The sequence below is a fragment of the Balaenoptera acutorostrata genome, chromosome 17 (assembly GCF_949987535.1).
Source record: "Balaenoptera acutorostrata chromosome 17, mBalAcu1.1, whole genome shotgun sequence".
NCBI lineage: Eukaryota > Metazoa > Chordata > Mammalia > Artiodactyla > Balaenopteridae > Balaenoptera > Balaenoptera acutorostrata.
The window spans coordinates 1,644,343-1,671,320 of record NC_080080.1 but is presented as its reverse complement, the minus strand read 5'-3'; the positions used below and the strand labels follow the sequence as shown (position 1 = coordinate 1,671,320).

The window sequence follows — 26,978 nt, the reverse complement described above, 5'->3', positions numbered from 1 at the left end:
CGCTGGTGGAACTCCGGGGGCGGAGGAGTGGGATGCCCAGGGGGCCTTTCTAGGAAGAGCTGACCTGTACTGGTGCCTCTGAGGGTGGGCGGACGGGAGCCCTGGGCCAGGGTGGGCAGGCAGAGCTTTGGTCTCTGAAGGGTTCAAGGCTTTGTTTAGGAGGGGGGGTCAGCAGCTGCAGTCAGAGGGGCATCTGGGGTCAGCCTGATCTGCACAGGAGGGTGAGATGCAGGCTGGCAGGTCGGGGCACCCCATCCCCACATCCCAGAGGAGGCAGCTGAGTCCAAGGGTTCAGGAGCTGTCAGTGGCCGTGGGACCAAGGGCAGGCTGCCTGGCCGCTGGGAGCCCCAGTTTCCTCCTCTGTCAGATGGCATAGTAGTGGGCTCTGGGTGACCCTGTGACCCCCTGAAGGCCTGGGCGTGGCTCAGAGGAGCATGCTGGGAGGGCGCGGGGTCGGGGGGGGGGGCTTGGCCTGTGCTTGGTTGCTCCCCTGTGCTCACCTGCTCTCAGATCTATCGCCACCTTCCTCCCTTTTCCCAGCCAGCTCTGGCCCCAGAGATGCTGAGTGGGCAGGGGCCGAGAGGGAGAGGGAGACTGCTGTCCCGCAGCCCATCACGCTGTGCCGACCCCTCTGAGTGCCTGCAGCTGGGCCCTCGAGGGGCACGGGGTCTGACGGGGAGACAAGCCCAGGCTGGAGGGAGGAGGCGCTCTGGGGGCTCAGCACCAGCCTCCTTCCTTCCAGGGGTAGCTTGGGAGACGGGCACAAGGAGGAGGTGTGGAGTAGGGCCCTGAGGGGTGAGCAGGAGTTCCCAGCAGGCTCGGTGGGGAGGAGTGATGGTCGCCCCAGGGAGGGTGAGAAAGGCAAGAAGCAAGCGGGAGATCGGGTGGAGCTCAGAGGGCAGGCAGGGCTGGGGCGCGGGCGCTGCAGCGAGGCCGGGGCCCGGGCGAGCTAGAGCTTCAGCCCGAGGTCAGTGGAGCTGGGCGGCTGGGAGGTGGTGGGCTTGGGTCCTGGAGGGATCCCAGCAGGTGTGAGGGCGGAATAACCCACCAGCAGGTGGGGTGGTGGCAGCGGAGAGCTGGGCTGAGGGTGGGGGTGGATGCTGCTTGTCTCCACCCGCGGAGTTGGGTGTGCGCGTGGGGCGTGGGGATTCGGTCTGAGCGGGCAGAGGCCGCTGGCATCTCGGGGTATGGCGTGGTCTCGGGACCGGAGTCCAGAGCAAGGCCCCCAGAGAGGACGGAAGAGGAGGGGTGCTGTGGTCACACCCCAGGAGCCAGGGAGGGGTTAGATCCCGGGGGGCATGGAGTGAAGGGAGATGAGACCCAGGCATCCTCCCCCTTGCGTGCAGCCAGAGTGTCAGGTCCCGGCTGTGCCGCTGCAGGCCTGTGACCACGGAGGGTTGAGTAACTGCTCTGAGTCACATCTGAGGGGGCGAGGCCACCTGCCTCAGAGCCTGGTGGGGACTGAACCTGGTGAGGTATTTACAGCATCCACACAGCCTGGCGTGTAGTAAACAGTCTGTAAGGCATCGTTGGTGGTGGCGTCGCTTCTGTGCTGTGCCCGAAACTGGGCTACTAATCTGACCAGAATCAAGGCTCAGCGTGTGGCCGGGATCAGGGATCAGGCAGTGTTGGAGTAGGGCTCGTTCGCGTGGGTAGCTGTGAGCCACGTGTGGTGGTGGAGCGGAGACGGGATAAAGACAGTGCCATAGCAAGGAAATCAGTGTTTAGGGCGCATGAGACGTGTAAGGGTTGGGAGAAGATTCCAGGTAGGGTATTCACGTGGTGGAAACTAACAACAACCACGTAAATGACAAGTAAAGGTGGGGGGGGAGCGGCCGGTGCCCTGAAGAGACTCAAGACAAGGTGACGGGCAGAGAGATGAGGGGCTGGCTCAGATTGAATGTCCAGCGAGAGCCTCTGTGCGGAGGTGACAGACAAGCCGAGAGAAGAGCCAGCCGTGTGAAGGTCAGGGGAAGAGCACTGGGTGGCGGGACCAGCATGTGCAAAGGCCCTGGGGTGGCACGGAGCCTGGCTGGGGAGCCAGTCTCCAGCAGGAGGCCGGCCTGCTTCTGCCTGCTCTCTGTGTGGATTGGGACCAGTCTCTCACCCTTAAGGTCTCTGGTCCAGTCCTCCCAACAAGACCTTGAGATCCCTGACACCCCTGCCCACAATTCTGTTACCTGTTCCCTCCCCACATTGTTGAGAACCTGCAGGGCTAGGGCTGTCAGAAGTGACGGATGAGCCAGGCGGAGAGGAGGAGGAGGGCACGGGAGGGCAGGTGGGCGAGCTGGCGGACATGTGGCTGCCAGGCCTAATGAGGGCAGATGGAGGCAGATGGCCACGGAGGTCGGGGCCGGAGCCAGCCACGAAGCAGGCCTGAGCCACTTGCTCGGCCACCCATGACTTGCGTGGCTGGCCGGGGCTCCGAGGTTACCTGGTGAGTTCAGGGGTGCTGGCCGCAGCCCCGAGTCCCCCTCCTTCCCCGGGGCCCTCCAGCTGCCTGTGTGGAAACTCAGGAGTCTGTGCTGGAGCCTCACCCGGGCCAGGCCCCCAGGGATCGCTGACTGCCTGGGTGACCTTGAACGACTTTCTCGATTTTTCCAGAGCCTGCCTTCCTGGTCTCCATTCATCCAGCCAGTCACATTGACCGAGCGTCCATGCTAGGCCGGGCCGAGGGGGGCTCACAGACATGAGGAGACCGGGCTGCAGGGACAGACAGGCACCCCCAGCCATGGGACAGGGCTGGGACAGAGGGACAGCAGAGGGGCCTGGGGGCGGGAGGTGGTGCCTTCAGTGTGGGGAAGGGCAGTCCAGGCCTCGGATGGAGAGCACAGCACGGTCACCATGGGGGTGGAGGGGGCAGCTGTGTCCAGTGGGGTGGGCCCTGGGGTGCCCTGTGCAGGGGCCCCGGGACCTTAGGCTCCCAAGGAAGGTGGAAGGTCCCATCTGAGGGCGGAAAGGGCCACCGTGGCTTTAGGAAGTGGGTGGGAGTCTCGCTCTGCCACGTGCTGGGGTCAGCAGGGGTCTGAAGGGTGTCGGCCAAGTTAGGCTTGGGACGAGCAGGAGGGTGCCGGCTCTGGGGTGGGGAGCCCGCGAGAAGCCCCTCGTCCCCCGGCCGAGCTTCCCCGTCCTCTCCAGCCCTGGAAGCCGTGGGTGCTCGCTCTCTCCAGTCCCTCCATTTGTCTTTGGGTTTTGGACACAGAGGGACCTGGGTCATTCCTCAGCAAGTGCACGCGGTCCGCCTGCCGTGTGTGCTGGGCACTGGGCTGTGGTGTGGCCGTGGTTCACGCGGTCACGTCCGGGGGCACGCAGGGATGCGTAAGCAAGGACCAGCCGGTGCTTAGGGCTGCACTGGGCCACGTGGTGGGGAGCGGTGGGGTCCGTTGGCCCCTCTGAGAGGGGACAAGTGAAGACCAGAAAGGCCCGAGGCACTGCCACGCGACGGCCGGGCAGGGCATCCTGGCAGAGGGAATGGCTGAGCCAGGCGCTGAGTGGCAACGAGGGGGCAGCCCAGTGCGGGGGGGTGGTCTCACGAGCTGAAGGGGGGCAGGGCCAGGCCTGGTGGCCTTTGGGGCCTTCGGACGCAGCTTGGGCCGTGGTGGGGTGGCATGGGAGACTCTGAGAGCGGCTGCTGCTTGGGGAAGAGCCCGGGGGCTGGCCTGGGGGCGTGGAGGGCAGAGGGCCAGCCCAGATGGAAGGGGCCTGGCGGAGGGAGGAGGTGGTCGAGCGCCTGGTGCAGGCTGTGGGTGGAGCGGGTGTCAGGGAGGGGCCAGGTCTGGGGGGGTGGGCGCTGAGTGCCCCGCTAGATGCAGCTGGAGCTTTGGGCCCCTTTCACAGAGCGTGTGGCTTCTGCCCGCGGCTGGAACTGCAGAGCCACGGACCCAGGGAGAGCTGGCCGTGGCGGGGCGCTGGGCCTGCTGCCTCCGTGACCTCACCTGTGACTCAGGGTGGGGGAGTCCTTCCCTGGGATTGGTGGGGGGCGTATTGCCAGGCTGGGCACACGACTCTAATTCTACCAGTGGGGCCGGGCGGGGCACAGACAGAGACCCTGCCCTCAGCAGGAGATGAGACCCCTCACCGGGCACAGCCCAGGCCGGAAGGTGCTGCCGTTGGGGGCTGCTCAGAGCGCTGCAGGAGGGCGGCCGAGGGCTGCGGGGCAGGGGCGCTTACGGAGGATGTGGGGGGCAGGGGGGAGGCTCCCCTGGCGCCCCCCGCAGCCTGCAGGGCCCTCAGTCGGCACGTCTGCCTGGGCCCCCTCACCCTGTTCTCTGTCCCCCGCCCCGGAACCCGCCAGAACATGGAGAAGGCGGCCGTGCCGTCGGTGACGCTCGTCGTGGGCTGTGGCGTGTCGTCCCTGACCCTGCTCATGCTCATCATCATCTACGTCTCCGTGTGGAGGTGCTGCTTCCGGCGGGGCCGGGGCGGGAGCGGACGGTGCACACAGCTCCCGGGAAGGGGGTGACTGGGGTCGAGCCTTATCCCTTCTCCCATCGAGGGCAGCCGTGGGGGGCGGGGACCCAGCATCCTTCCTCCCCAGCTTCCCCGTTAGCAGCACCTGTCACTCCGTCGTCACCACCACCCCGCCCTCCCCGGCGGCCGTTCCGTGGACGCTGCGTGGCACTGATGGTGGGGGCGCAGGTGCAGGCCAGGGATGCCAGACCTGCCTGCTCCTGCCTGGCGCTGTGCCCACACCGCCGCTCACAGGTGCTGGCAGGTGCGCCCCGACCCCACTCCCCAGCTGAGCACCCTGGCCCGTGACCACAGGGACCCCAAGATCACGACTTCCCTGCCTGTTGTCTGTTCTGTCACGTGGACGTGCAAGGTCACTCCCCAAGCCCGGGGTCAAGTGTCAGGATGGGGGCCTCTGCTGGGCCGCCTGCCCCACACCCCCTCCCCCAGGCCACAAGGCGTCTTCACAGACCCCTGTGCCCTGGGTGCTGTCTGACCAGTGTTGACCCCTGGGATGTGGGGCGACCCCGTCCCAGCCGGTCACCAGCCCTGGGGCGAGGGACACGTGTGCATAGACTCTCTTCCCCCGGGGTCCCACTCTGGGCCCAGAGGAGCAGGGGTTTGGGACAGTAGGACAGGGAGGGTCAAGCCAAGGTCACCCGCCCAGCAGCACCCGCTGGGCCCAGCCAGCTTCCTAGCGCGTCAGCTCCAAGGGCAGCACGATGTCAGCCAGAGGCCAGCAAGGAGGGGTCGATGTGGCCATCGGGGGAGGGGCGCCCGTGCTTTCCTGCCCCCCACCACCCCATCCTGCCCAAGGGCAGAGGCACCGGAGGGTCAGTGACCCGGAAACATCCAGTGCCCCTCCCACCAGCCCCCCGCCCAGACCATCTGTCCTGAATCCCATGGAGGCGTGCTTGGCCCCCTGGCCCAGCCCCTCCCCCGAGGCCGCTGTGGTTCTGAGGTTTCGGCCCACGGTCTTCAAAGCACCTCCTTCCCTGTGAGCTGTGTTCAGGACCCCATGGAGCTGGCGACCCAGAGAGGGAACGTGGTGGGGATGGAGCTGGAGATGGTGGGGATGACGACGGTGCTGGTGCCGGCCGCGGTGCCTGCGGGGCGGAGGTGGCGCTGACCTTAGCGGCCACAGCACCCCGGGTCTTGTGAAGCTGAGACCCTTTTGGGCGCTGATCGTGGCCGCCCACCCTCTCCCGCAGGTACATCCGCTCAGAGCGGTCCGTCATCCTCATCAACTTCTGTCTGTCCATCATCTCCTCCAACGCCCTCATCCTCATTGGGCAGACCCAGACCCGCAATAAGGTAAGCGGCCTGCGCTGTGAGGCGCGCGTCCCCGCGTCCAGGTTGGGGGGCGCGGATGGCGGTGGTGGTGATGCCCCACGGCAGAAGCCTCGACCCTGGGAAGCTTAGGGAGGAGGGTGCCAGAGCTGTGCGGACCCCTTTGCTGCCCTTTGGCCGCGGCAGCCACGTGGCTCAGTCCGGAGGGGGCTGTCACCTGGCCAGGGCGTGGGGACTTGGTGTCTGGAGTCTCCAGCTGGACTGGTGCTTTGAGATGAACCAGCTCAAGCCCCGGCCCTGGCCCACCATTGGTACCGGGCTGTCTGAGCTTGTCTGTACCTCGCCGTGTGGCCTCCGGGTGACCAGCTGCTGAGCGGGTGGGCTCAGGCCGGGGCTTTTGGGTGGGCTCCTGCGGCGTTTGGTGCACGTGTGGGTGGGTGAGGAAGCCGGGGAGAGGGGTGTCTGTCCCTGGCAGTTTGTGGGTGGAGTCGCGCAAGCACCCACCAGGGCCGCGATGTACCACAGCCCGTCTCAGGGTGGTGGAGCGGGTGGGCGCTGGCTGGCGTCCTGCCTGGGGAGTTGATCTGGTCACTGCGGGGACGCTGGGCTCGGGCCCTCGCCGGGGCAGGCGGGGTCTGGGGGGCAGGCGGGGTCCAGGGAGCGAGCGCCTCTCCGCCTCTCCTGCCCGCGCAGGTGGTGTGCACGCTGGTGGCCGCCTTCCTGCACTTCTTCTTCCTGTCGTCCTTCTGCTGGGTGCTCACCGAGGCCTGGCAGTCCTACATGGCCGTGACGGGCCGCCTCCGGAACCGCCTCGTCCGCAAGCGCTTCCTGTGCCTGGGCTGGGGTGAGCGCCACGGGGCCAGCGGGCGGCGGGGCACCCCTCTGTGACCTGGCCCTCCTCCTGGCCCCTGGCAGCTCTCTGTCCTCTGAGATTCCCTCCAGGCCTCCACCCCACGGGGTTGCCTTGTTGTGTTTGAATGTCAGGTGAGGGAATAACTCTGTGGTATGAGGACGTCCCATCCAGTATTTGGGCTATACTCACAATAGAAAGTTTCTCCTTCCTTTACCTGGAGTTCAGCCGTGGCTGGGTGTCCCGTGTTATGTGCTGCTCCGGCGCCCCCCCATTTCTGTGGGTCCTCCTCCTCGTCCACCTCCTGTCCCCTTTCTCACACGCTCAGTGTCGCCCTCTGTTCAGGGGCTTCAGAGGTGCATTTTGGTCCCCCTCCTGAGACGGGCGGGGCCTTGGACGGTGGGGGGACCAACGCCCTTTCTTTCTGCTCCTCCCCTAGGGCTCCCTGCGCTGGTCGTGGCCATTTCTGTGGGATTTACCAAGGCCAGAGGGTACAGCACCATGAACTAGTGAGTCGGGGCGGGGTGGGGACGTGGTGGAGGCCGCACGGCTCCCCCAGACCCTCCCACTGCCCTAGAAGGTGAGGGATGGCTGGGCACCCATCTCACAGATGAGAAAGTCAAGGCTGGGCGAGAGTGAGGGCCCCGGGAGCTGGAGGCCGGGCCCTGGGGAGGCACCCTGCCTCCCATCAGCCAGCTCCTCCCGGCAGTGGGCAGCGGGGTCGAGAGAAACAGGGCTTGGGGCGGTTGGAGCCCTCACTTCCTCCTTCCGTGGCCTTGGACAGGTGCCTTAGCCTCTCAGAGCCTCAGTTTCCCCATCCGCACGATAGGGGATGCACCCCTGCGCCAGTGTGGGGATAAGGGGGGCTGTATGGCCCCTGGGCAGGTAGGGGTGCCTATTTCACAGATGAAGTCACTGAGGCCCTGAAGGGTCGGCTGGGCCAGGTCCAGGGGCCTTGAACGCCAAGCCAGGAAGCTCGGGGTTATCCTGGAGGCCGTGTGGCTTCCCAAGGTGGGGGGAGAGGAACCAAGGCCTGGAGGGCCGTGGCTGTGGATGTGGGGAAGAACGGGGCAGCGAGAGGCAGGAGGAGGGGCTGACGGGGCTGTGCAGGCCTGGCTCACTGCAGAGCCCCAGGGGGACAGGACGTGACCAGGCCCTGAGGCACCGCCCTGCACCCGAATGAGAACCCGCGGGGTGAGTACTGGGAAGGAAGTATGAACACCATCCCCAGAGCTGAGAGGAAGGAACACCCAGCCTGCTGGGCTCGGGGATGGATCGGAGGAGATGGGGTGTCGCAGCGGGGTTCTGAAGGACGGAGAGCTGTGCGTCTGCCACGTGGCGTGGCACAGAGAGCTCGGGGCAGAGGACACAGCACGTGCAGGAAGCAGAGCGGCCTAGAGAGCTCGGGGCAGAGGACACAGCACGTGCAGGAGGCAGAGCGGCCTTCACTGGGCTCAGGGCTCCTGTGGACCGCCCTGGGTGGTGTCCAGGAGATTTGGGGAAGTAAGGCTGGGGCTGGTGACCGAGCTTGGTGGAGGGCCCAGGTCATCGTGTGAGCAGGGGGCCTGATGCAGAGGGCCTGGGTTGAGTGGGTGGGTGGAAGTCCAGGCCGGGGACCCAGCCCAACATTTTGGCATCATGTCAGGAAAGCGGGTCTGCACGTGAGATTGGGGAGGGTCTGTGAGGCAAGTTGGGGAGCCCAGCACTGGGGGGAGAGTCGGGGGAGGGGGACGGTCAGGGTACCTTCCTCTGGCGGCCTGGTCCTCTGCTGTGTGGTCCCCTGCTCTGGACCTGCTCCTTCATCCGTAAACTTTTGTCTGTCAGCTGCCTGGGGGCTCCCGTGGGTTCTGAAGCTAAAGAATGTGCGGTCACCTGGCTTCCTTCTGCCACTTCTCAGCGTCACACTGCCCTCCTGGGAAGCTGGTGGTGCCCAGCGTGTGACCGGATGGGGGCTCACGCCTGGCCGCTAACCAGCCTGTCTCCCTCCCCAGCTGCTGGCTCTCCCTGGAGGGGGGACTGCTGTATGCCTTCGTGGGACCGGCCGCAGCCGTCGTGCTGGTACTGACCCCCATCCCGACATCCCAGGCTGAGCCCCTCGCCGCCCCCTGGGTCGGACTTGGGTTTTACCCGCTGCCCCGTCAGGGTTGCCCTGGTCACCAGGGGTGGGTGGTGTCCACAGATCAGCCCCCTGACCTGCCGCAGGGGTGCAGAGGCGGGGCTGGGCTGGCGGCCTTTTGTTTCTCTGAGCACATTTTGCCTGATTGCTGGGCACCGGCTGTGTACCTGCCAGGAGGTCTTGCGGATTTGATGAGCAAGTTACCATAGGGCGGGGAAGGCGGGCAGACGGATGACCGGGGCAGCAGTAGACGCGGCTAGGCCTGGGGCTTTTCCCTCGATGGGGCCAGCCCGTCACCCCCTGGAGGAGGGAAGCACCTCCCCTTGCTTGACCCTCAGTGTTTTTTTTTTTCTGCTGTGCCCACGTCTGCTTGGTGAGGGTTGAGAGACAGTGCCACATGCACACAGGGCTATTGTCCCTCAGTCATGGATGAGCAGGGCAAGGCTGCTCAGGGGGTATCCCGAGATCAGTGGCTTCTGCCGGGCCTGGCTCGGAGCCCATCTCGCCCTCCCCTCCCGCCTGCCCCCAGGAAAGGGCATCGCGTCTGCAGAGTCCTGCTCTCCGGGCAGGGCCACACCTCCTTGTTGTCATATCCGAGCCAGGCTCAGGCGCAGGCTGGACAGGGCAGAGGAAAGTGAAGCCCAGGGCACCCAGGGGAGGCTGAGCCTGCAGGGGGCACGAGTTGGGGGAGCCAGTGGGGGGGGGTGGAGTTAGTGGGCAGAATCCGTGGGCCATCCCCAGCCAGAACCAGCTCCTTTACTCCTAGAAGACAGCGGGCAGGGAAGCGGCAGCGTGCCAGGCATTTGAAGGCCACTAGGCAGTGGGCCGGGCCTTCTAAGGGCAGGTGCCCCAGGAGGGGGGATGTCAGAGGCAGGAGCCCCCACGTCCCTTCCCACAAAGCATCTGGAGGGCAGGGCCGGTCCTGACCCGCCGTGCGCTCCTGCCCGGGGCTCCTCCTGTAACATGGGGACACGCAGGGAAAGGCAGGCACAGAGCCTGCTGCCGGCGGGGCGGCGGCCACTGGTGTCCTGCCCTCTCCCGCCCCAGCGCTGTCACCCGGGAAAGCTGCTTTCACCCAGGCGGCGGGAGGCAGGGCTGGGGCGTGTGTTCGGCCACGAGCTTGGCTCTGGGGGGCTGCGGGGAGTCGGCCTCCCCAGACCTCCGGGTCCAGGGATCCATGGAGTCCCAGGCCCCGCCTGAGACCCAGGAACGTGGCGGGGGGTCAGGCAGCCTCTCTGCAGAGTGGAAGCCCTAGGGGAGCGAGGATGTGAGCTGGGAGCCGCCTCCGCCCAGGCGAGGAGGCCAGAGGGGAGGGGAGACCCGGGCCTGCGGGCCGTGGAGGAGGTGGATGGCTGGGACGCTGGGGAGAGCCTCTCTTTGTCGGAGGCGGCAATCTGAGCAGCCGGAGACTAGCCTCAACACCCAGAAGCACTTCCAGGTGCAGGTGCCCAGCGGTGGGCGGGGGGGGGGGGGGTTGAGGGAAGACACCTGTGGGGTGGCGGCCCCGAGTTAAGGTCCCTAAAGGGCTGCACGGTGCGGAGAGCATGTGGTTCAGGCAGAGCCAGGCAGGAGGTGTCCTGAGGTGGCGTCAGGTCCGGCTTGAGCTGGGCGAGCTCGTGTGCGGAAGGTGCACGAGTCGCAGGGACGCTGAGGAGGGGACGCGGGGCGGGCCCGGGCGTGGGCGGCGGCTGGACTGGAGGTCCCCTGAGGTCCCTCCTGTGGTCTGAGTGGGCCAAGTGCCCCAGCAGCACGGCTCGGCCAGCCCGCTCGCGTGTTTGACTGCCCTGGTCAGTCCCACTCTGGGCAGGGGCAGGCTTACGGTGACCCCAGCCCGGCCTCTGACCTCTGGACTCCATCCCAGATGGAATCCCAGCTTCATAAACTGCCGACCCCAGTGGGGATGGCCATGGGCCTGGGGACCCGTCACGTGGGAGGCTCGAGCCGCAGTGCCCAGCCCTGGGCGGGATGGTGGGGGGACCGTGTGGCACGGAGAACCCCACCTAGCGGCTGGGGCTCTGGAAGGAGACGGCGGGGTAAAGGGACAAGTGTGAGGGCAGCCGGCAGAGCGCCCGAGGGGCTTTGCCTCCTCCCTGGAGCCCATCTCCTGACCCGGGCCCCCCCCCCACAGCCGCTCCTCCCTGCCCTGCAGGTGAACATGGTCATCGGGATCCTGGTGTTTAACAAGCTCGTGTCCAAGGACGGCATCACTGACAAGAAGCTGAAGGAGCGGGCAGGGTAGGACCGGCCGCCACGCTACTCCCCACCTGGGGTCGAAACGACCCAGAGCCCAGCTACCCTCGAGCCCCACACCCCTCCCAAGCAAGTAGGAAACGGAGGCGCAGAGAGCTGCGTGGCCAGCCCCGCCTTGCTCTGCGCCTCAGTTTCCCCATCTGCCCCATGACAGAGCAGGGACTCCGTAAGTTCTGAGAAACGGTGAAACTGATTGCTTTTGGAGACCCCAGGCCCACCAGAGTGGTGGGAGGGTGCCCCGGGCTTCTCCCTTCCCCACCGTGGGGTTGGGTGACCCTGAACCGGGACGTGGCCTGCCCATCCTTGTGATGCCTTCAGCATGGGGACAATGCAGGGGCCGGGCCGGATGTTCCTCCTACCTGGGAGCCTGAGCTCAGAGAGGGCAGTGCCTGGCCAGAGGGCACACAGCACCGGGTGGGCGGTCCTGAGTGGCTGGGTGCCCAGCCCTGGGGGAGGAGCAGGCTTGGAAGGGTGCTTCTCCTCTGGCTGCCGGGGGACAGGAGCCCCCTGGTCTTGGCAGCCCTGCCATCACGGATGGGGGCCAACTGTGGGCTGGGACAGGCCCCCTGTCTCCTGCCCCAGCACTGAGCCGTCCTCACCTCGCCTCTGCCCGCTGCTCTGTCTGTCCCTCTGCCCTGGCTGGTGTCTGCGTGGGGGTCCCCACCCCCTCCTCCACCTCCCCTCCGTGCCAGTCCTGCTCGGTCTCTGTCTCTCTCATTGTCTCTCTCCCTCCCCCTCTCTTCCTGCTCTTGCTTTCCCCCCTGAACAAAAGCTTCTGGAATCCTTCCCCTTGGGTCCCTGGTGGGTTCTGTCCTGGTTAGAAACTTGCTCTGTGGGAGGAGTGTGACCCTGGAGAGCCTGCAGTGGCTGGGAGCCCGTCCTGGCCGTCTGTGGGCCTGGGTCCTACACTCTCTGGGCCTCTTCTCTGAGTCTGTGAAGTGGGGATTGGCAGGCTCGCCCCCCCAGCCCAGCCCAGCGCACACTGCCACCCACACGTGCTCCCAGAACAGCGGGTCGCACACGGAGGAGGCCCTGGGGTGTGCAACGTGCCCACCCTGCAGCACTGTCTCATTTGCTCCCTGCAGTAACTCTTGAGGCAGGGTCTGCTGTCTTGTTCCCACTTCACAGCTGAGCAGACCGAGGCTGAGGCCTGGGAGTGGCTGGTGGAGCAGGGCTGGGCTGCTGAATTAGAGCCCAGTGTGTCCGGGCGGCCACCTGCCCCGCCGGGCCCCTTCCCCAGGTGCAGCGGTGCCACGGCTCGGAAGCTCGCGCGGACCCGCCCGTGAGGCTGCAGCAGCCCTGCCCCCACCCAGACAGGAGGCACCCCGCGCTCTCTGTGCCCACACGCACGGGCACACACGCTCAGGGCTGGCGGGGAGGCCACTGCCCAGGTAGCTCACAGACGCCCCCGTTGACCGTCTGGCGAATCCCTCGCTCCTTGGCGGGGGCAGTGCCTGGTCAGACCGGATGTGGGCGGACCAGAGGGAAGGGACAGTGGCTGCGCCGAGGTGTCCTGCTTTTTTGTGTGAATGTGGGCGGATAGTGTCACCCCACCCTCCCGCTGGACGTGGACGCACGTGGTCCCAGCCCTGCCCTGCCCTCAGGCCGGCCGCGTCCAGCCACAGAGCCGGCACCCCGCTCCCCACCCCTGCCCCCGCCGGGCTCCGGGTGCGTCAGGTGCAAAGAGGCCCGAGGACCCCGTCCCCGCCCGCAGCGCCCCGGGACCCCGTCCCCGCCCGCAGCGCCCTGGGACCCGTCCCCGCCCGCAGCGCCCCGGGACCCTGTGCCCGCCCCCAGCCCCCCCCTCCGAGTGTCTGCGAGAAGTTTTGCTTTCGTTTCAGTCTTTTAATTTCACTTGCAGTCAGCTGCCCCGGGCCCCCCTCGGGCGCGCCCTCAAATGTGCCGAGTGTGGAGCCCTCTCTGCGGCCGACGCCACCTCCGAAGCCGCCAGTAACGCCATGTTAGTGCCGCTCCTCGCCCGCCCGTCCGCCCGCCCGCCGGGCTCTGCTCGCCTCAGTTACATTTTGTTTGTTTTGAGCTTTTTCTGTCATTTCTGTCATCTCTGCCGTCCACCCTGGGGGGCCTCGGCAGCCCCTGCCCGCCCTCCCCATGCTCTGGCACCTCGTTTCCTGCCCTGCCCCCACCCCTCCCCGGCCAGGCTCCCCCCTTCCATCCTCCGGGGCCTCGCGGTACCAGACTGACCGGAGGGCAGGGAGCCGGGCCAGGCCTCGGGCCGCGAGAACACGGTCAGCTGGTGGCCGTCGTCAGCGTGTGGTCACGCTGGGGTCGCAGCGCCCTGCGTGAGCGTGCAGGAGTGTGGCGTGTGTGCGTGTGCGTGTCGGTCATGAATTTGAACGTGAGTGTGAGAGGCAGGCGCGGCCTTGGAAACAGGACGAGCTGGGGCAGCTGGCTTGTTCGCTGACCCCGGGCCGCCACCAGGGGTCTGTGAGCGGGGCAGGGCCAGTGCGGCCCGGGGTCCAGGGTGGATGCCAAATCCGGAGGGACCTTGGCTCAGATGACCCGCGAGTGGTCGTCTTGTCCCCAGACCCACAGGTCCCCTGGGCCCCTCGTGTGTGCTTCCTGGGATTCAGGGGCCCCGTGGAGAGGGCACTCCTGGCCGCGGGGGGCGAGTGAGCAGAGGTGGACACGGTTCCGGGGTGGGGACTCGTCCGGTGGAGCCAGAAACCTCCGGGAAGGCGGCTGCTCCTCCGTGCTGGGGTCCACGGCCCAGACGCCCTGGGTCTCCTTTGTTACACACGCAGGCCTGTGGGGTGGAGGACACAGCCTCCCAGCGGCCCTGCCCGCCCCCCGCCCCTCGCCCCCATCCACACTCAAAGCCCCTCCCCCAGAGGCATCTGAGTTTCCAAAGGGGGGCGGGTGGTGCAGCTGCCGGGCTCTCCCCCGCCCGCCTCCTGTCCTCCCCAGCAGTCACGCCTGGACCTGCGTGACCCCTCCACGAGGCCCTCTGCAGAAATGTTTCAGAAACTGCAGAGGCTGAGCTGCAAGAATTTGAGTAATTTACGGGCCCCCAGGCCCCGGCCATCTGCCAGCCTGCTGCAGCATCAGGCAGTAAATGCCAGGCCTCGGCCCAGGGGAAGGTGCCTCACACTGGGATGAGAAGTTGCGCTGGGGGAGGCCTGTGCCTCTTGCTCCGAACACGGGGAGCTGTGTCCAGGGCTCTGGCCAGAGCAGGCCTGCTTTGGAAGGGAGGAGACAGACTGCAGCGCCCCACCTGCCATGGTGGGGGCACTGAGGCCCAGGCTGCCGTCACGGGAAGGCCCCCTCCTCTCAGGCCCTGTGCCAGGTGCGGCACAGCAGGTATGGAGGGGAGAACGCCCGCAGGTGCAGGTACCCCCACCCCCGGGAGGCCTCCGCCTGGCTCACCTGTCCTCAGTGCCGGGGGGCAGCAGGGCCCTGGAAGGGGAGGTGAGGAGAACGGTCCGAGGTCTAGTTTTGGAGCCCGTGCTGTGCCCAGGGAAGAGGCGTGGGTGCTTCAGGGTGACCCTTGGCTCTGGCCTGAGCCGCCGGGCAGGGGGCCGGAGAGCCATCCCCTGAGCTGGGGCAGGCCTTGGGAGGGGCAGGGTTAGAGGCTGCGTCCTGGAGGAGATACGGGGCTGGCCCTGGGATGGGGGGCCCCGGTCACAGAGACAAGCTGAGGAGGAGATGGAGGAGGACGTGAGGCCCAGGGCCCTGCCTAGGGGGCACGAGGGCAGAAGTTCCCCGCAGGGCTGGGCCCCTTGCAGGTCCAGTTGCAGGGGTGGAGCGGCTTCAGTGGCTGAGCCAGGCTGGAGAGGGTGGAGAAACAGAGTGTACTGTCTGGGGGGGACCTCTGCCCCCGCCCCGGTCAAGGCCCCGCTGGTTTGGGGGGGTCCTTGATCTGGCCGGACCCCAGCCTGTCTCCCCCCAGCCCCGGTGCCCCCAGCTCCTTCCTGGTGGCCTCCCCGAGGTTCTGCCCCCCCTGCTCCTGCCTCTCCTTTTGACCAGGGTGATGCATGAGGGAGGAGGGGGTCCTGATGCCCCCGCCCCTGGTGATAGTGGCAGGAAGGCCGGGAGCCCCTGCAGGCAGTCACCGGCCCGGGGGGCAGAGCTGACCCTGGCTGTGGTCCTCAGGCCGCAGTGGCCCTGAGAGTGGTGGTAGCGGCGGGGACGGGGTTGGGGTGGGTCAGGCAGGTTTCCCGACACTGTACTCCAGGCCTCCTGCTGGTGCGTTCTGTCCCCACGCAGCCCCTTGATTGGCATAGTGTCCCTGCTGTGCGGACCAGGAGACAGGCTCAGAGTGGCCACGTGTGTAGGTGGTGCAGGGAGGGGCCGGCTGCAGAGGGCCATGCCTGCCTTGGGGGTGCTCCTGGAGGACTCCTTGGAAGAAGGGGCAAAGGCTTCGGAGCAAGGGCAGGTCCTCCCCTGGGGAGGGCAGAGCAGGGCCCGCCAAGAGGAGGAAGCACCTGTCGTCTCTGTTCTGTCTGTCTGTCTGTTCGCCCCATGCCCTCCCCGCCTGGCCCTGTCTGTCTGTCATCTATCTTCTTTCCTCACAGGTTTCCTCCTTCCTTCTCCCTGAGGAGTTCTCTGGTTTCCCCCCACCCCCCCTTCTCTCTGTCCAGAGTCAGAGGCCTCACCGAACGCCCTCCCCTGTGGCCATCTTGCAGTTCTGGCCCTGGACCCCGGCTGGGGGCCTGTGGGCTCTGGGAGGAGAAACCTCTTCCCCTTCCCCCAGCTCTCCCCCTCCCTCCACTGTGCCTCGCTCCCTGGGGCCTCCTGGACAGTCAGGAACCTTCGTGTTCCAGAGATCTCGCCCCCGCCCTCACTGTCGCCCAGCCCACTGGGACCGCCGTCCTGAGTCCCCAGCCGCCCTGGGAGCCCTCGGGCTGGGGGTGTTGGGGCGGAACTCCGCTCCCCAGGAGAGGCGGCGTCGGGGCTGAGTGGGAGAGGGTCTCTAAGGGGATGGGGAGGAGAGGATGCAGCCCAGGGCAGGGAAGGCCCCGTGGGGCCCCAAGGGAGACGTACATGCCCCAGGTGGGACGGGCAGCCTGGCCCCGGCCCCGGCCCCGGCCCCGGTGAGGGAGTTGGGCTGAGGCCGGTTCCCAGCCTGGGTGGCCCCTCCCAGGGGCAGGGCGTGGGCGGCAGGGCCCAGGGCAGCCCTGATGCCGCCCGCCCGCCGTCCCGTCCACAGGGCATCGCTGTGGAGCTCCTGCGTGGTGCTGCCGCTGCTGGCGCTGACCTGGATGTCGGCCGTGCTTGCTGTCACCGACCGCCGATCCGCCCTCTTCCAGATCCTCTTCGCCGTCTTCGACTCGCTGGAGGGCTTTGTCATCGTGATGGTGCACTGCATCCTGCGGAGAGAGGTGGGCCGGCGGGCGGGCAGTCAGCCTGCTCCAGGCGCCACCTCCCCACGTGCCGCGGCGGGAAGGTTCTGGGAGGAGGCCGGCTAGCGGGGAGGGGCCGCTTCCTTGGCCCGGACTCTTCCGCAAGACGGGACTTGGGTCCAGCACGCAGCCAGGGCTGCTGGGAACGGTCACTCGTTAAGGTGACAGCTTCTTCTAGAAGACGCCCTGGTGCCCCGCGCTGGCTCAGACCGAGGTAGCGGGTAGGCTCTGTCCTCCCAGGGCCCAGGGGCATGGGAGCCGCCGGAGGTGGGAACAGCTCTCGTGGCAGCTGAGACTCCCGTTCTGGCGTTTTCTGGGCTTCTCCAGGAGGTGCAAGAGAAGGTTTTTACCAAACCATCCCGACTGCCCCCTGGCCGGTAGCAGAGACTCGGGATGGGCCCCTATCTGAGGCGGGTGGGAATGTGAAAAACCATGTCTCTGGATGTCGGCGCGTGGGAGCCCACTTCAGGGTCGTGGGGAGAGCAGGGGGGAGCACGGGGCAGCCGAGGGGCATGAGGCCGGAGCGTCCCCGGATGCTGAGGGAGAGTCTGGAGTGGACGACTGGTCATCTGTCTGCTGAGGCGGCGCTGCCCACCCAGCCTCCCCCACCTGGAACTTCCCGTCCAGGGGGTGGACACCAGGGCCCTGGCCGGGGGGCCTGCACAGCTGGAGATGGGGCTGCCACGCTGGGAACAGCTGAGACCCCCCGGCTCACACCTGGACGAGACGGGCCACCCCTCTCCAGGGGCTCCCATTGCAGGAAAGACAGGAGGAGTGAAGACCTGACGTTTCTCATGTGGAAATGGCGTTTCCACCACCTGCAAATGTCCCGTCGGTCCCGAGCGTCCACTCAAGTCCTGAGGACCTGAGGAGCGTCTCCCCGGGGAAGCCACAGATCCGCCAGCACCGGAGCCACGGAGACGACCCAGGAGGAGGCGACCTCACAGACCCACGTTGACGCTCTCGAGACCCCAGCCCAGCACCCTCGTGCCCCCGGCCCCCAACCTCCTCGCATTAGGGAGTCTCAGGACAGCCCCCCGAAGCAGCTACTGCCTGCTCCCCTTGGACAGACGGGGCGGGGAGTGGGGGCTGACCCAGGCTCGTGGTTCTCGGCTGCCTCGCTTCTGTGAAGCAAGACCGGCAGCTGGGACAAAAGGACACCCCGGAGAACGGAAAGAGAGCCTGTTGGAATTACAAACACAAGAGCAGAAATGGAAACGCTCAGTAGACAGGGCAAACAGAGGCCGTGTCCCTGAAAGGAGGGAAGGTGGAAATCAGAAGGCGATGAGCAGGTGGAGCCGGGTGAAGGAGCCCCAAGGGAGAACAGGCGGTGCAGAGGGAGGGCTTGCCGGGCGCCAGCATGGACGCGGGGGTGTCTGGAGCACCGGGCCGCCCCATCGGGAAACGAGAAGGTGGGGTCGGGATAAAGACCCCAAGCACGCCCGCGGGGGCTGGGCCAGAGGACACGTGGGCCAGACTTCTCCGTCTGCCCTCTATGAGCTCCAGGGTCCTGTGTGCAGGGGCCGCGCTCAGGGGCCCTGCCACCTGGGCCAGCTCGGCCGTGCTGGGGAAGATGGGCCAGGAGGGGCAGACAGAGGCCGGCCCCGTGGGCACGGACCGTTCCAGCAGGTGGACAAGCAGGGTCCTCGTCTGCCGCCAGAAGAGCCTGGATGTCCTGGGGGGGCAGAGCGGGGACACTAGGCATCGGGGGAACCCCAGCTGCTGTCAGGCCAGCGGAGGACATGCTTTCATGTCTGCCGTCCCCTGGGTGGAGGGCCCACCCCTGCCTGGGCACGTGGCAGGGCTTAGCAGGTGTTTGCCGGCCAGGTCAGCGGGTACAAGGATGGGAGGAAGGCACGCCTGTGGTGGGTGTGCTCTGAGTGTCCGGGGCTCTAAGGCCAGCAAGACCCTGGCCCTGCTTCTGACCAAGTCCCTCACAGCAGCACAGGCTCAGTGGCCGGGGTGAGTGGGAACAAGTCCAGGGGTCCATGGTGGGTCTACTGGGAGCCCTCCTCTCAGCTCTTCCCACCTTCACTCAGGACGCCTCCTCCAGGAAGCCCTCTGTGCTCAGCCCACCCCACCCTCCTTGCTTAGCAGCCTGCACCTTCGTTTATTCCCTCTGCTTCCCTCCGTGACCCTCTGAAGCATGGGCTCCCCAAGGACAGGCACTTTGCTCACTGCTGCCCCCGGTGCCTGGCGCTGTCCATGGCAGGTGGAGATGCCGCCGTGGCTCTTGCCCGCATTAACCAGCAGCATCCCTGGATAAGCGGGGTCTCCTCCTCCTCCTCCTCCTCTGGCGGCTCCTTTCTGTTGACCAGCTCTGGGCTGGCTTGCTCGCGTGGCCCCTCGCTTGGAGCCTCCCTTACTGTTCCCTCTGAAAAGTCCGAGGCCGTGATTGTTCATTTCCCTTTGATGGAGCACGCCGCTGTCAGTGATAAGGGAGTGGGGGCCTGTCCCCAGCTTGCCCCGGACATTCAGGGACGTGCAGGTCACGGTGACTCAGGACAGGTCTGGACACCAGGTGACCCACTTAGGCCAACGGCGAGCTCTTAACGACAATTCCGGCCAGGAGAGCCTGCAGCGTATTCTCAGGGGCCCAGAGCTCCATGTTTTTGAGTTTTCACCCAAAACGGGCATAGAGAGGATCTCAGAGGTCAGAGGAGAGGCTGGGCCCCAAGGCTGGCTGCTGGCAAGGCTGCCCCGAGCCGCTGTCCCTTTGCCAGCTCGCAGATGAGCCTGTGCCCTTGGGAGCACCCCCTCCCCCACTGCAGGCCCTTCCGCAGGGCCCGTGGGCCCGTGTGCATCCGGGACAGGGCTGCCCCTCGCTGAAATGCCGCCCTGGTGGGACTCGGCCTCACTTTCCTGGCATCGCGGTCACGGGGGGCGGGCTGGCCGTCGACCGCCTCTGCTCTCCCTCCCCAGGTCCAGGACGCTGTGAAGTGCCGCGTGGTGGATCGCCAGGAGGAGGGCAACGGGGACTCGGGGGGCTCCTTCCAGAATGGCCACGCCCAGCTCATGGTAGGGCTCGGGGCCGGGACACAGGCTGCCCCTGCTTGGCACCCCCACTGGTGTCTCCAGCAGCCCAATTAGGAGGACCTCCGAGCCCAGTTTAAGGTTGGGGAAATGGAGGCTTGCCGAGGTGAAGTCCCCAGTCCAGGGTCTGGGGATGGACAGGGTCCAGTGGACAAGGGATCTGGGCGGGGCTGGCATCTACCCCAAGCTTACCCCCTGGTACCAGCTGTGCCCTTTGGCCAGACACCACTCTCTGGGTATCCGGCCCTCATCTCGGCTCCTTCCCCCCTCTGTATGTCTTCCACACTTCTCATTGCCCTCCACCTGGGACGGGCCCTAGCCTGTCCACTCACCCCCCACCCCACCGTGGCCTTGTCCTCAACCAGATCCTCTAAGGACCTGACTCCCTGGTCTTCTGACATTACACACACTGTCCAGCCCCGGGTACTGCACACCCTTGTCTGCTCCTGCTGCCCACTTTGTAGGTGTCGCCTCCTCCAGGCAGCCCTCCCTGACCCCCATCAGGCCACCTGTTCAGATCTTGGTAACGTTCTGGGGGAATTCCCTGTGCTGTCATTTGGTGCCTGCCGCCCGCTGGGTGCCCCCTGGCAGGTGGGAGGTGCTCCTTCAGTCTTTAGGGTGCTGGCCACCTCATGACGGTTGTAAGGGTCACAGGCAGGGCCTTGGCAGAAGCCAGCGGCCAGGCTCAGGGAAGCGTTTTCAGGGGTGAGGCAGGGGCCCACGGTGGGAGGAAGCCAGGTTCTGGACCTCCTGACACTTACCCTGGCCTGATCCCTGACCTCTGGGCAAAGATCTTGCGATCTTCCCGACAACCTGACGTCTGCATTTGCCAGGAAGGAACTTCCAGGCTTGACTAAGGGCCCCGCCATCCCCTGAGGCCCCACAGTCCCTGGAGAAGGCCACCGCCCAGCCTGGGGTGGCCCGAGCTGGGTTCCCCAACCGGCCGAGCTCCCTGAGGGCGGGGCCGAGGTCACCCACTTCCGCCTCCCCCAGCTCCTAGCCTGGGACAGGGCAGGTGCTGCAGCAGGGACCACGGGCCCTGCTCCAGGGGCAGCTGGTCCCGCCCTGGCACTGGACATCTGCGTCCCCACCCCACTCTGCCTCTGCTGGGCCAGCTGGCCTCCGTTTCCTCGTCCCCAGGGCTGTGGTGAGGACCACAGGGGTGACGTGGGACAGGCCCCGCTCCCAGCACATCAGTGGGTGGTGGCCTGGGCAGCAGGGGCTCTGGCGTGGGGCCCTCTGTGTGTCCCATTGGAAGGACTTGAGGCCAAGGGCATGAGTGAGCTGTGCCTAATCCACGGATGCACCGGAGGGAGAGCGTGCTCACACGGGCGTGCACATTCACATGCCCACAGCTGTGCACACGCGGCGCACGGGGGCACGTAGGGGTTCGCTTTGGGTGAACACATCAGCCCACGGGCACCCTTGAGCCTGTGGACACCCTTGGCCCTCAGGAGCGTGCGCGTGTGCGCACACACACGGCCTCACACGCGCCCCTCCGAGGTGTGGCTGCAGCTCCAGGGCGGCCCTTGCCCGCAGCCTGCAGGCAGCGTGGTGCGCGGGGCAGCAGCCCAGCCCTGCCCGCTCACCTTCGGGCTCACTCTGCCCCGTCTCTGCCTTGCAGACCGACTTTGAGAAGGACGTGGATCTGGCCTGTAGATCAGGTGAGCGCCTGACAGGTGAGAGCGACAGGTGGCCCTTCCCCGGGCCCACTGCCTTTTCTTTTCTCCGTGTGTCTGTCTGCTTGTCTGCTTGTTCGTCCTCATCCCACCCCCGCCAACCACCTCCATGCCCCCCATCCCCCAGCCGCGCCCCTGAGGCTGCCGGCAGGTCTGTGGGGCAGGAGCAGAAGCCTCCAGAAGACTGTCCTGGGGCTCAGGCCTGGCAGGTGCGCGGGACGTCCAGTGGTGGTGGAGCCTTTAGCGCTGGAAGGAACCACCTGGGGCCTCCCCCGCCCCAGCCCTGGCCCGCTCCTCTCCCTCAGCGCGCCCCTAGCCCTCAGCCCTCCAGCCTCCTTGTAGGGGCAGTGAGGCTGGGCCAGCTCTGTGAGTCCCGGAGCTGCCCTGCCCCCCTGCCCCTCCTCCACCCCTCCCCCACCCTGCCTGCCCTCCCTCAAGGGCCCATGTTCTGTGTTGCCTCCTTTTCTTCACTGTTACTCCAACCATGGAGGAGGGGTTGGTCAAGCTTTCAGATTGGGGGCCGTTAGTGGAAGCAGGAGGAAAACAGTGAGAAGGACCCACTGCTGAGCGCTAGGCTAGCTATGAGCTTCCTGGAAGCAAGTGCAAAAAGGGAATCAATTGCCTAATAAAAGGAAGCTGTCCAGGCATCATTTTTTTATGAGTCAGGTGTTTGGGGCAGTGAAAGGCAGCGTCTGGGGCTGTGGACGACTAACTGGTTTTGGTTCCTCTGGTCTGTCAGATATTTGTGGAGCATCTTTTCTAGAGATAGCCATGGGGAGGGGCTTACAGCCCTGGGTGGGGAGTGTCTGCTGCTGCCAGGTGGACCCCAGGAAGCCTTCCTTGAGGAGGTGACCTCTGGCTTGGGCTGGAGGAGAGGTGAACAGAGCATCCTTTCTGCCCCATCTTAGTCTTGTGTGCTCTAGCCAACCTCCCTGAGAGGAGAGGTGACCCCAAGACTTAGGGGCCTTTGGGGGCTTGGGCCCAGCCCTGTGTAGTACCGGCCTCTCTGAGCCTCCAGTTCCTTCCTCATTAGTAACATGGCCCAGCCTGGCCCTTGGCCTCGAGAGGAGCGAGCGGCCGGCAGCTGTGGGTGGGGACCACAGACACAGCCAGGTGCTGGGTGGACAGAGGGCAGGGACCAGCACAGGGCAGCTGGGGGCCCCGGCGAGTGCACAGGAGGCCTGCAGCTGGATCTGAGCAGGGAAGGCCCACAGGCCTCAACGCTGGCTTTGACGTAGACAGCCGGAGGGAAGGGACACACAAGGGAGAGGCAGCGAGGGAGGCAGCCTTTCCTGACCCTGACCCTGACCCTGATGCGAGGGGCGGGAAGCAGGTTTGGCAGGGAAGATGGTAGGTTCTTTGGGCCACGGGGACTGGGGGCAGAGCAGGACTGCAGACCTGGGTGCTGATGTTGGCATCCGGAGGGTGGAGAAGAGAAGGGGCCCGAGACCCCTGGCCATCGGGGAGGCGGAGGAGGAGGACCAGGGCGGGCAAGTGACCGGCGGCCTGGGCAGCTCGGAGGGTGTGTGCTGAGGAGGTGGGCTGCGGGGAGCAGCTGATGAGTGCTGGAGGCCGGGCGAGGCTGTGACGTGGAAGCCTGTCCACCCAGCAGTGCCCGCGTGGGGAGGGGTTCCAGAGGATCAGCCCTGAGGGGGCTGTGGGCTGCAGTTCCGGGCCCTCTGCAGGCCAGTGGAGGCTGAACTGACGGGCAGGGGCGAGCCGGGCGGTGGGCAAGCCTGAGCCCAGGCCGGAGGTCCAGGCAGCCTGGTCCCCATTGCTGAACAGAAGAGAGGCTGGGCCCCCGGGAACGGCTGTCCCGCCCGCAGCGAGGGGCTGGGTCCCCACACTTCCAGGTGGCCCGGGCCGCCTCTCACTTGCCCTTCCCAGCTACTGTGGGTGGAGGTCATTTGTCCTCTTGTGGGGAGGACAGAGAGGCACCCCTGCGTCCCAGCCTTGTTTGAAAGGACAGAGAAGCACCAGCTGCTGCAGCACCGAGCACAGGGCGGGTGCCCAGATCTGCCAGCCGGTCAGACCCAGTGGGACCCGGAGCCCCCTCCGCCTCCGGCCGCCCTGACCGCCCTCGCCTGTCCCCGCAGTGCTGAACAAGGACATTGCAGCCTGCCGCACGGCTACCATCACGGGCACGCTCAAGCGACCGTCGCTGCCCGAGGAAGAGAAGCTGAAGCTGGCCCACGCCAAGGCGCCCCCCAATTTCAACAGCCTGCCGGCCAACGTGTCCAAGCTGCACCTGCACGGCTCGCCCCGCTGCCCGGGCGGCCCCCTGCCCGACTTCCCCAACCACTCGCTGACCCTGAAGAAGGACAGGGCGCCCAAGTCGTCCTTCGTCGGCGACGGGGACATCTTCAGGAAGCTGGACTCGGAGCTGAGCCGAGCCCAGGAGAAGGCGCTGGACACGAGCTACGTGATCCTGCCCACGGCTGCAGCCGTGCTGCGGCCCAAGCCCCAGGAGGAGCCCAAGTACAGCATTCACATCGACCAGATGCCCCAGACTCGCCTCATCCACCTCAACATGGCGCCCGACGCCAGCCTCCCCGCCCGCAGCCCGCCCTCCCGCCAGCCCCCCGAAGCGCCCCCTGCCCAGCCCCCCCCGCCCCCGCCCCCACCACCCCCGCCGCCTCAGCAGCCCCTGCCCCCACCCCCCACCCTGGAGTCGGCGCCCCCCAGCCTGGGGGAGCCCGGGGAGCCCGCTGCCCACCCGGGGCCCAGCACGGGGGCCGGGACGAAGAATGAGAACGTCTCCACCTTGTCTGTGAGCTCCCTGGAGGTATGGGCAGCCTGGGGGGCTAGTGAACAAGCGACAGGTGCGTTGTGGGCACTGCGGGTTTGGGCGGTGGCCCCACAGGTGGGGCTGGCAGCCAGCCTCAGGGAGCCCAGGCCTGGGAAGCCCGGGGGCCGGCATCACCCCTGTTGGAATGAGTTCTGTTGGCAGGAAGGGAACCTGAGGCCTGTGCAGGGGAGGGCTTGCCTTCCCCTTCCCCTTCCCCTTCCCCTTCCCCTTCCCCTGCCCCTGCCCCTGCCCCTGCCCCTGCGGGCGAGTGGCAGGGCTCTGCCTGGAGGGGGCAGCATCTACCTGTCCTCCAGCCATGCTCCCCGCACCCCCGGGCCTGCTGGGCCACCGTGACTGGGAGCTTGCGCTTGTGCTGAAATGGCCACTTGTCAGGTGGTCGCCCTCGGTGGTGGTCTCACCCATCACATAAGGGCTCGAGAGCTTTCGGCCTGGATACTGAGCTGGACTTGAAGTGGCTTGAGTCTAGTTCCTTCCATGGTTGGGCACTCATGGCAGCAAGGCCCCTTTAGGCCAACCTAACACCTGCAGTTGACCCCCGAGCCCTGCTCAGCCTGTAGGACAGGGGCTCAGAGATGGCAGGGGTGGGGAGCAGCCAGGCCCAGCACCCGCGGGGAGCCCCACCCTCCCCAGGCCGGGCTCCCACCTCCTGGCTCATGGCCTCTGATGAATGCAGCCCGGGGTACCAGTTCTGTGGCCAGCCAGCAGTGCCATGGCCCTGTGTCCAGGTCTCCTTGTCCCTGGGAGCATGTCCTGGGCCGCCTGAGCTGGACACCCTTGCCCAGCCCTGGCACTGGCCTCAAGGTGGCACAGAAGGTGAATGAGGGCTCACCCACAGCCTGCCCCTGCCTTCTAGGTCCTTGGGCTTCTGTTTCCTTATGTCCAGTGGCCCTTCTTTCTATCCACCCTCTTCCTCCAGGGCCCCCGGCCGGGCTCCCGGTGTCTCCGGGCAGGGGTGGCCTACAAGGGGCTTGGGCACTGAGACTGATAGCTTCAGTGTAGTCAGAGGTGTGTCTCCCAGGGCTTGGGCAGGGGTGAGGGGGTCCCTGGCCTCCCTCATCCTCAGGCAGGAACTCGTGGTCTGGGGGATTTGGGGGAACTGCTTGCGAACGTGCACAAACCCCTTCTCCCCACAGCGGCGGAAATCGCGCTATGCGGAACTGGACTTTGAGGTGGGTCCTGGTGTCCCCTGTCCCAATTACCTGGGCCCAGGCCTTCCAACAGGCGGGGAGGGGCTGGGGAGGAGGACCCCGTCCTGACGGGGAGGCCAGTCCCCAGAGCCTACGCTGGGCGGGGGCGGGGCAGGGCAGCCCCCCTCCTGGCTCAGGACCGCCGCCCCTCCTCCCCCTGCAGAAAATCATGCACACCCGGAAGCGGCACCAGGACATGTTCCAGGACCTGAACCGGAAGTTGCAGCACGCCGAGAAGGACAAGGATGCGCTGGGCCCGGACAGCAAGGTCTGGAGGGCGGGGCTGGGGGGGGAGGGGGGGCAGGGTCTCAGGGGCGGAGCCTGGGCGGGGCTGTGGGACAGCCCTTAGGTAAGCTCTTCTCTCCTTCCTCCGGCCCTACTTCATTCATTCATTTGTTCCTTCACTCAGCCTTTCCCAAGGACTGGCCTGACCCAGCCCATGCTAGACCCTGGAGGGACAGGGCAGGTGGATGGGTCTGTCCCAGGGGGCCATCTAGAAGCTGGGTTGTGGCTGGGCTGGAGGAGCCTGGGTAAGGCCGCCCCCCAGCGGCGGGCAGCAGCCAAGCGAGGGGTGCTGGGTGGGAAGGGGCCTCCAGCTGCCCTTCCCTGCAGGCCACCCCGACTCACCCAACAGCAGGGGTCGCAACCCTCGCGCGGTCCAGGAAAAACTCTGCGCTCACCCGTCTGTGCCGGGTCTCCTTGCCGCCCGCACCTGCCTGTCTGGTCCCTTCCTCACTGTCCGCCTTCTTTTCTCCACTCCCCATCTGTTCTGCTCTGTGTCTCTACGTCGGGGCCCTCACCCCCTCCACTGCCCGCCGGCCAGCAGCCAGAAAAGCAGCAGACGCCCAACAAGCGGCCCTGGGAGAGCCTCCGAAAAGCGCACGGGCCACCCGCGTGGGTGAAGAAAGAGCTGGAGCCGCTGCCGCCATCGCCGCTAGAGCTGCGGAGCGTGGAGTGGGAGAAGTCGGGCGCCACCATCCCGCTGGTGGGTCAGGACATCATCGACCTCCAGACCGAGGTCTGAGTGGGCGGGCGGCGGCCACGCCCCGGGCCACGGAGGAGGGATGCTGCTCTGCCCGCTCCCGCCACAGGACGGGCACAGACACGCTCACGGGCGGCGGGCAAGGCCCGCGCCCCGGCCTCAGGGCGCTCGGACGGCGGCCAGGCAGAGGCCCGCAGTGCTGGGACCAGAGCCAGACGGGACAGGAGGCAGCGGCCCCGGTGGGCACAGGGCTGCAGAGGTCCGAAGGTGCCTCAGACTCTGCCCTCCTCCGGCCCGGCCCCGGCAGGCGGGCAGGCAGCCGTGGACAATGGCCAGGCCGGGTGCGGCCAGCATCCCTGGGATGCCCACCTGAGCTGCTGCAGCAGAGGACCAGCCTGCTTGGCCTGGCCAGCCTGGCACCGTTTTTTAGACCCCCCCCCCACCCCTCGGGAAGCAGCCAGCCCCCCACACCCTCCCAGGGCCCAGGGGCCCCTCCCCAGACCCAGGCAGAGAGCACAGCCTTCCCACCTACGCCGCCCCAGGGGCAGGACCAGAAGCCCACTCCGGGAAGAAGCAGGGGTGGGGAATCTATTTTTTCTCTCCTTTTCTTTTCTTCAATAAAAAGAATTAAAAACCCACGTCCTCACTGTGTGGCCCTCCTCTGTGCAGCACGCAAGCCAGCACCCTGGCGGGCTGGGGGTGGTCTTTGCTGACCTCGGTCCGTCCACCTGGGTCGGGGAGGGCTGGGGAGGCCTAGTGGGCACCGCGCCCCGCCTGCAGTCAGGCCCGTTTCTGAGCCTGAGCTCTGAAATGCTCGCCCAGAGAGTGCAAGTGCGGAGTCCCGCCTCTCCTCCGTGCTTCCAGCAGGGGGCAGCCGAAGCCGCCGCAGGGAGCTGGCTGGGGAACTGCCAAGCTGGGGGGTGGAGGGCGGCCATGCAGATCCCCTCTCCCCAGGCTGTGCGCCCCACCCCGG

The 26,978-nt window shown here is 66.8% G+C and overlaps 1 protein-coding gene across 4 annotated transcripts in view; it reads left to right on the top strand.

Moving 5' to 3' along the window:
* Positions 1-26,584, top strand: part of ADGRB1 (adhesion G protein-coupled receptor B1) — an 83,559-nt gene extending 56,975 nt beyond the window's left edge. Inside the window, exons 19-32 of one of the 4 annotated variants that reach the window (XM_057531651.1) lie at positions 4,295-4,398; positions 5,661-5,763; positions 6,433-6,583; positions 7,029-7,098; positions 8,581-8,647; positions 10,855-10,940; positions 12,817-12,915; positions 16,123-16,294; positions 19,238-19,333; positions 20,973-21,012; positions 23,124-23,812; positions 24,970-25,005; positions 25,187-25,291; positions 25,850-26,584. In XM_057531651.1, coding sequence (XP_057387634.1) covers positions 4,295-4,398; positions 5,661-5,763; positions 6,433-6,583; positions 7,029-7,098; positions 8,581-8,647; positions 10,855-10,940; positions 12,817-12,915; positions 16,123-16,294; positions 19,238-19,333; positions 20,973-21,012; positions 23,124-23,812; positions 24,970-25,005; positions 25,187-25,291; positions 25,850-26,047 — 2,016 coding nt within the window. In that variant the 3' untranslated portion in view covers positions 26,048-26,584. Of the gene's footprint in view, positions 1-4,294; positions 4,399-5,660; positions 5,764-6,432; positions 6,584-7,028; positions 7,099-8,580; positions 8,648-10,854; positions 10,941-12,816; positions 12,916-16,122; positions 16,295-19,237; positions 19,334-20,972; positions 21,028-23,123; positions 23,813-24,969; positions 25,006-25,186; positions 25,292-25,849 lie in introns of all 4 variants that reach the window. The other 3 variants (XM_057531650.1, XM_057531653.1, XM_057531652.1) reach the window with 3 other exon arrangements.
* The last annotated feature ends 394 nt before the right edge of the window (positions 26,585-26,978 follow it).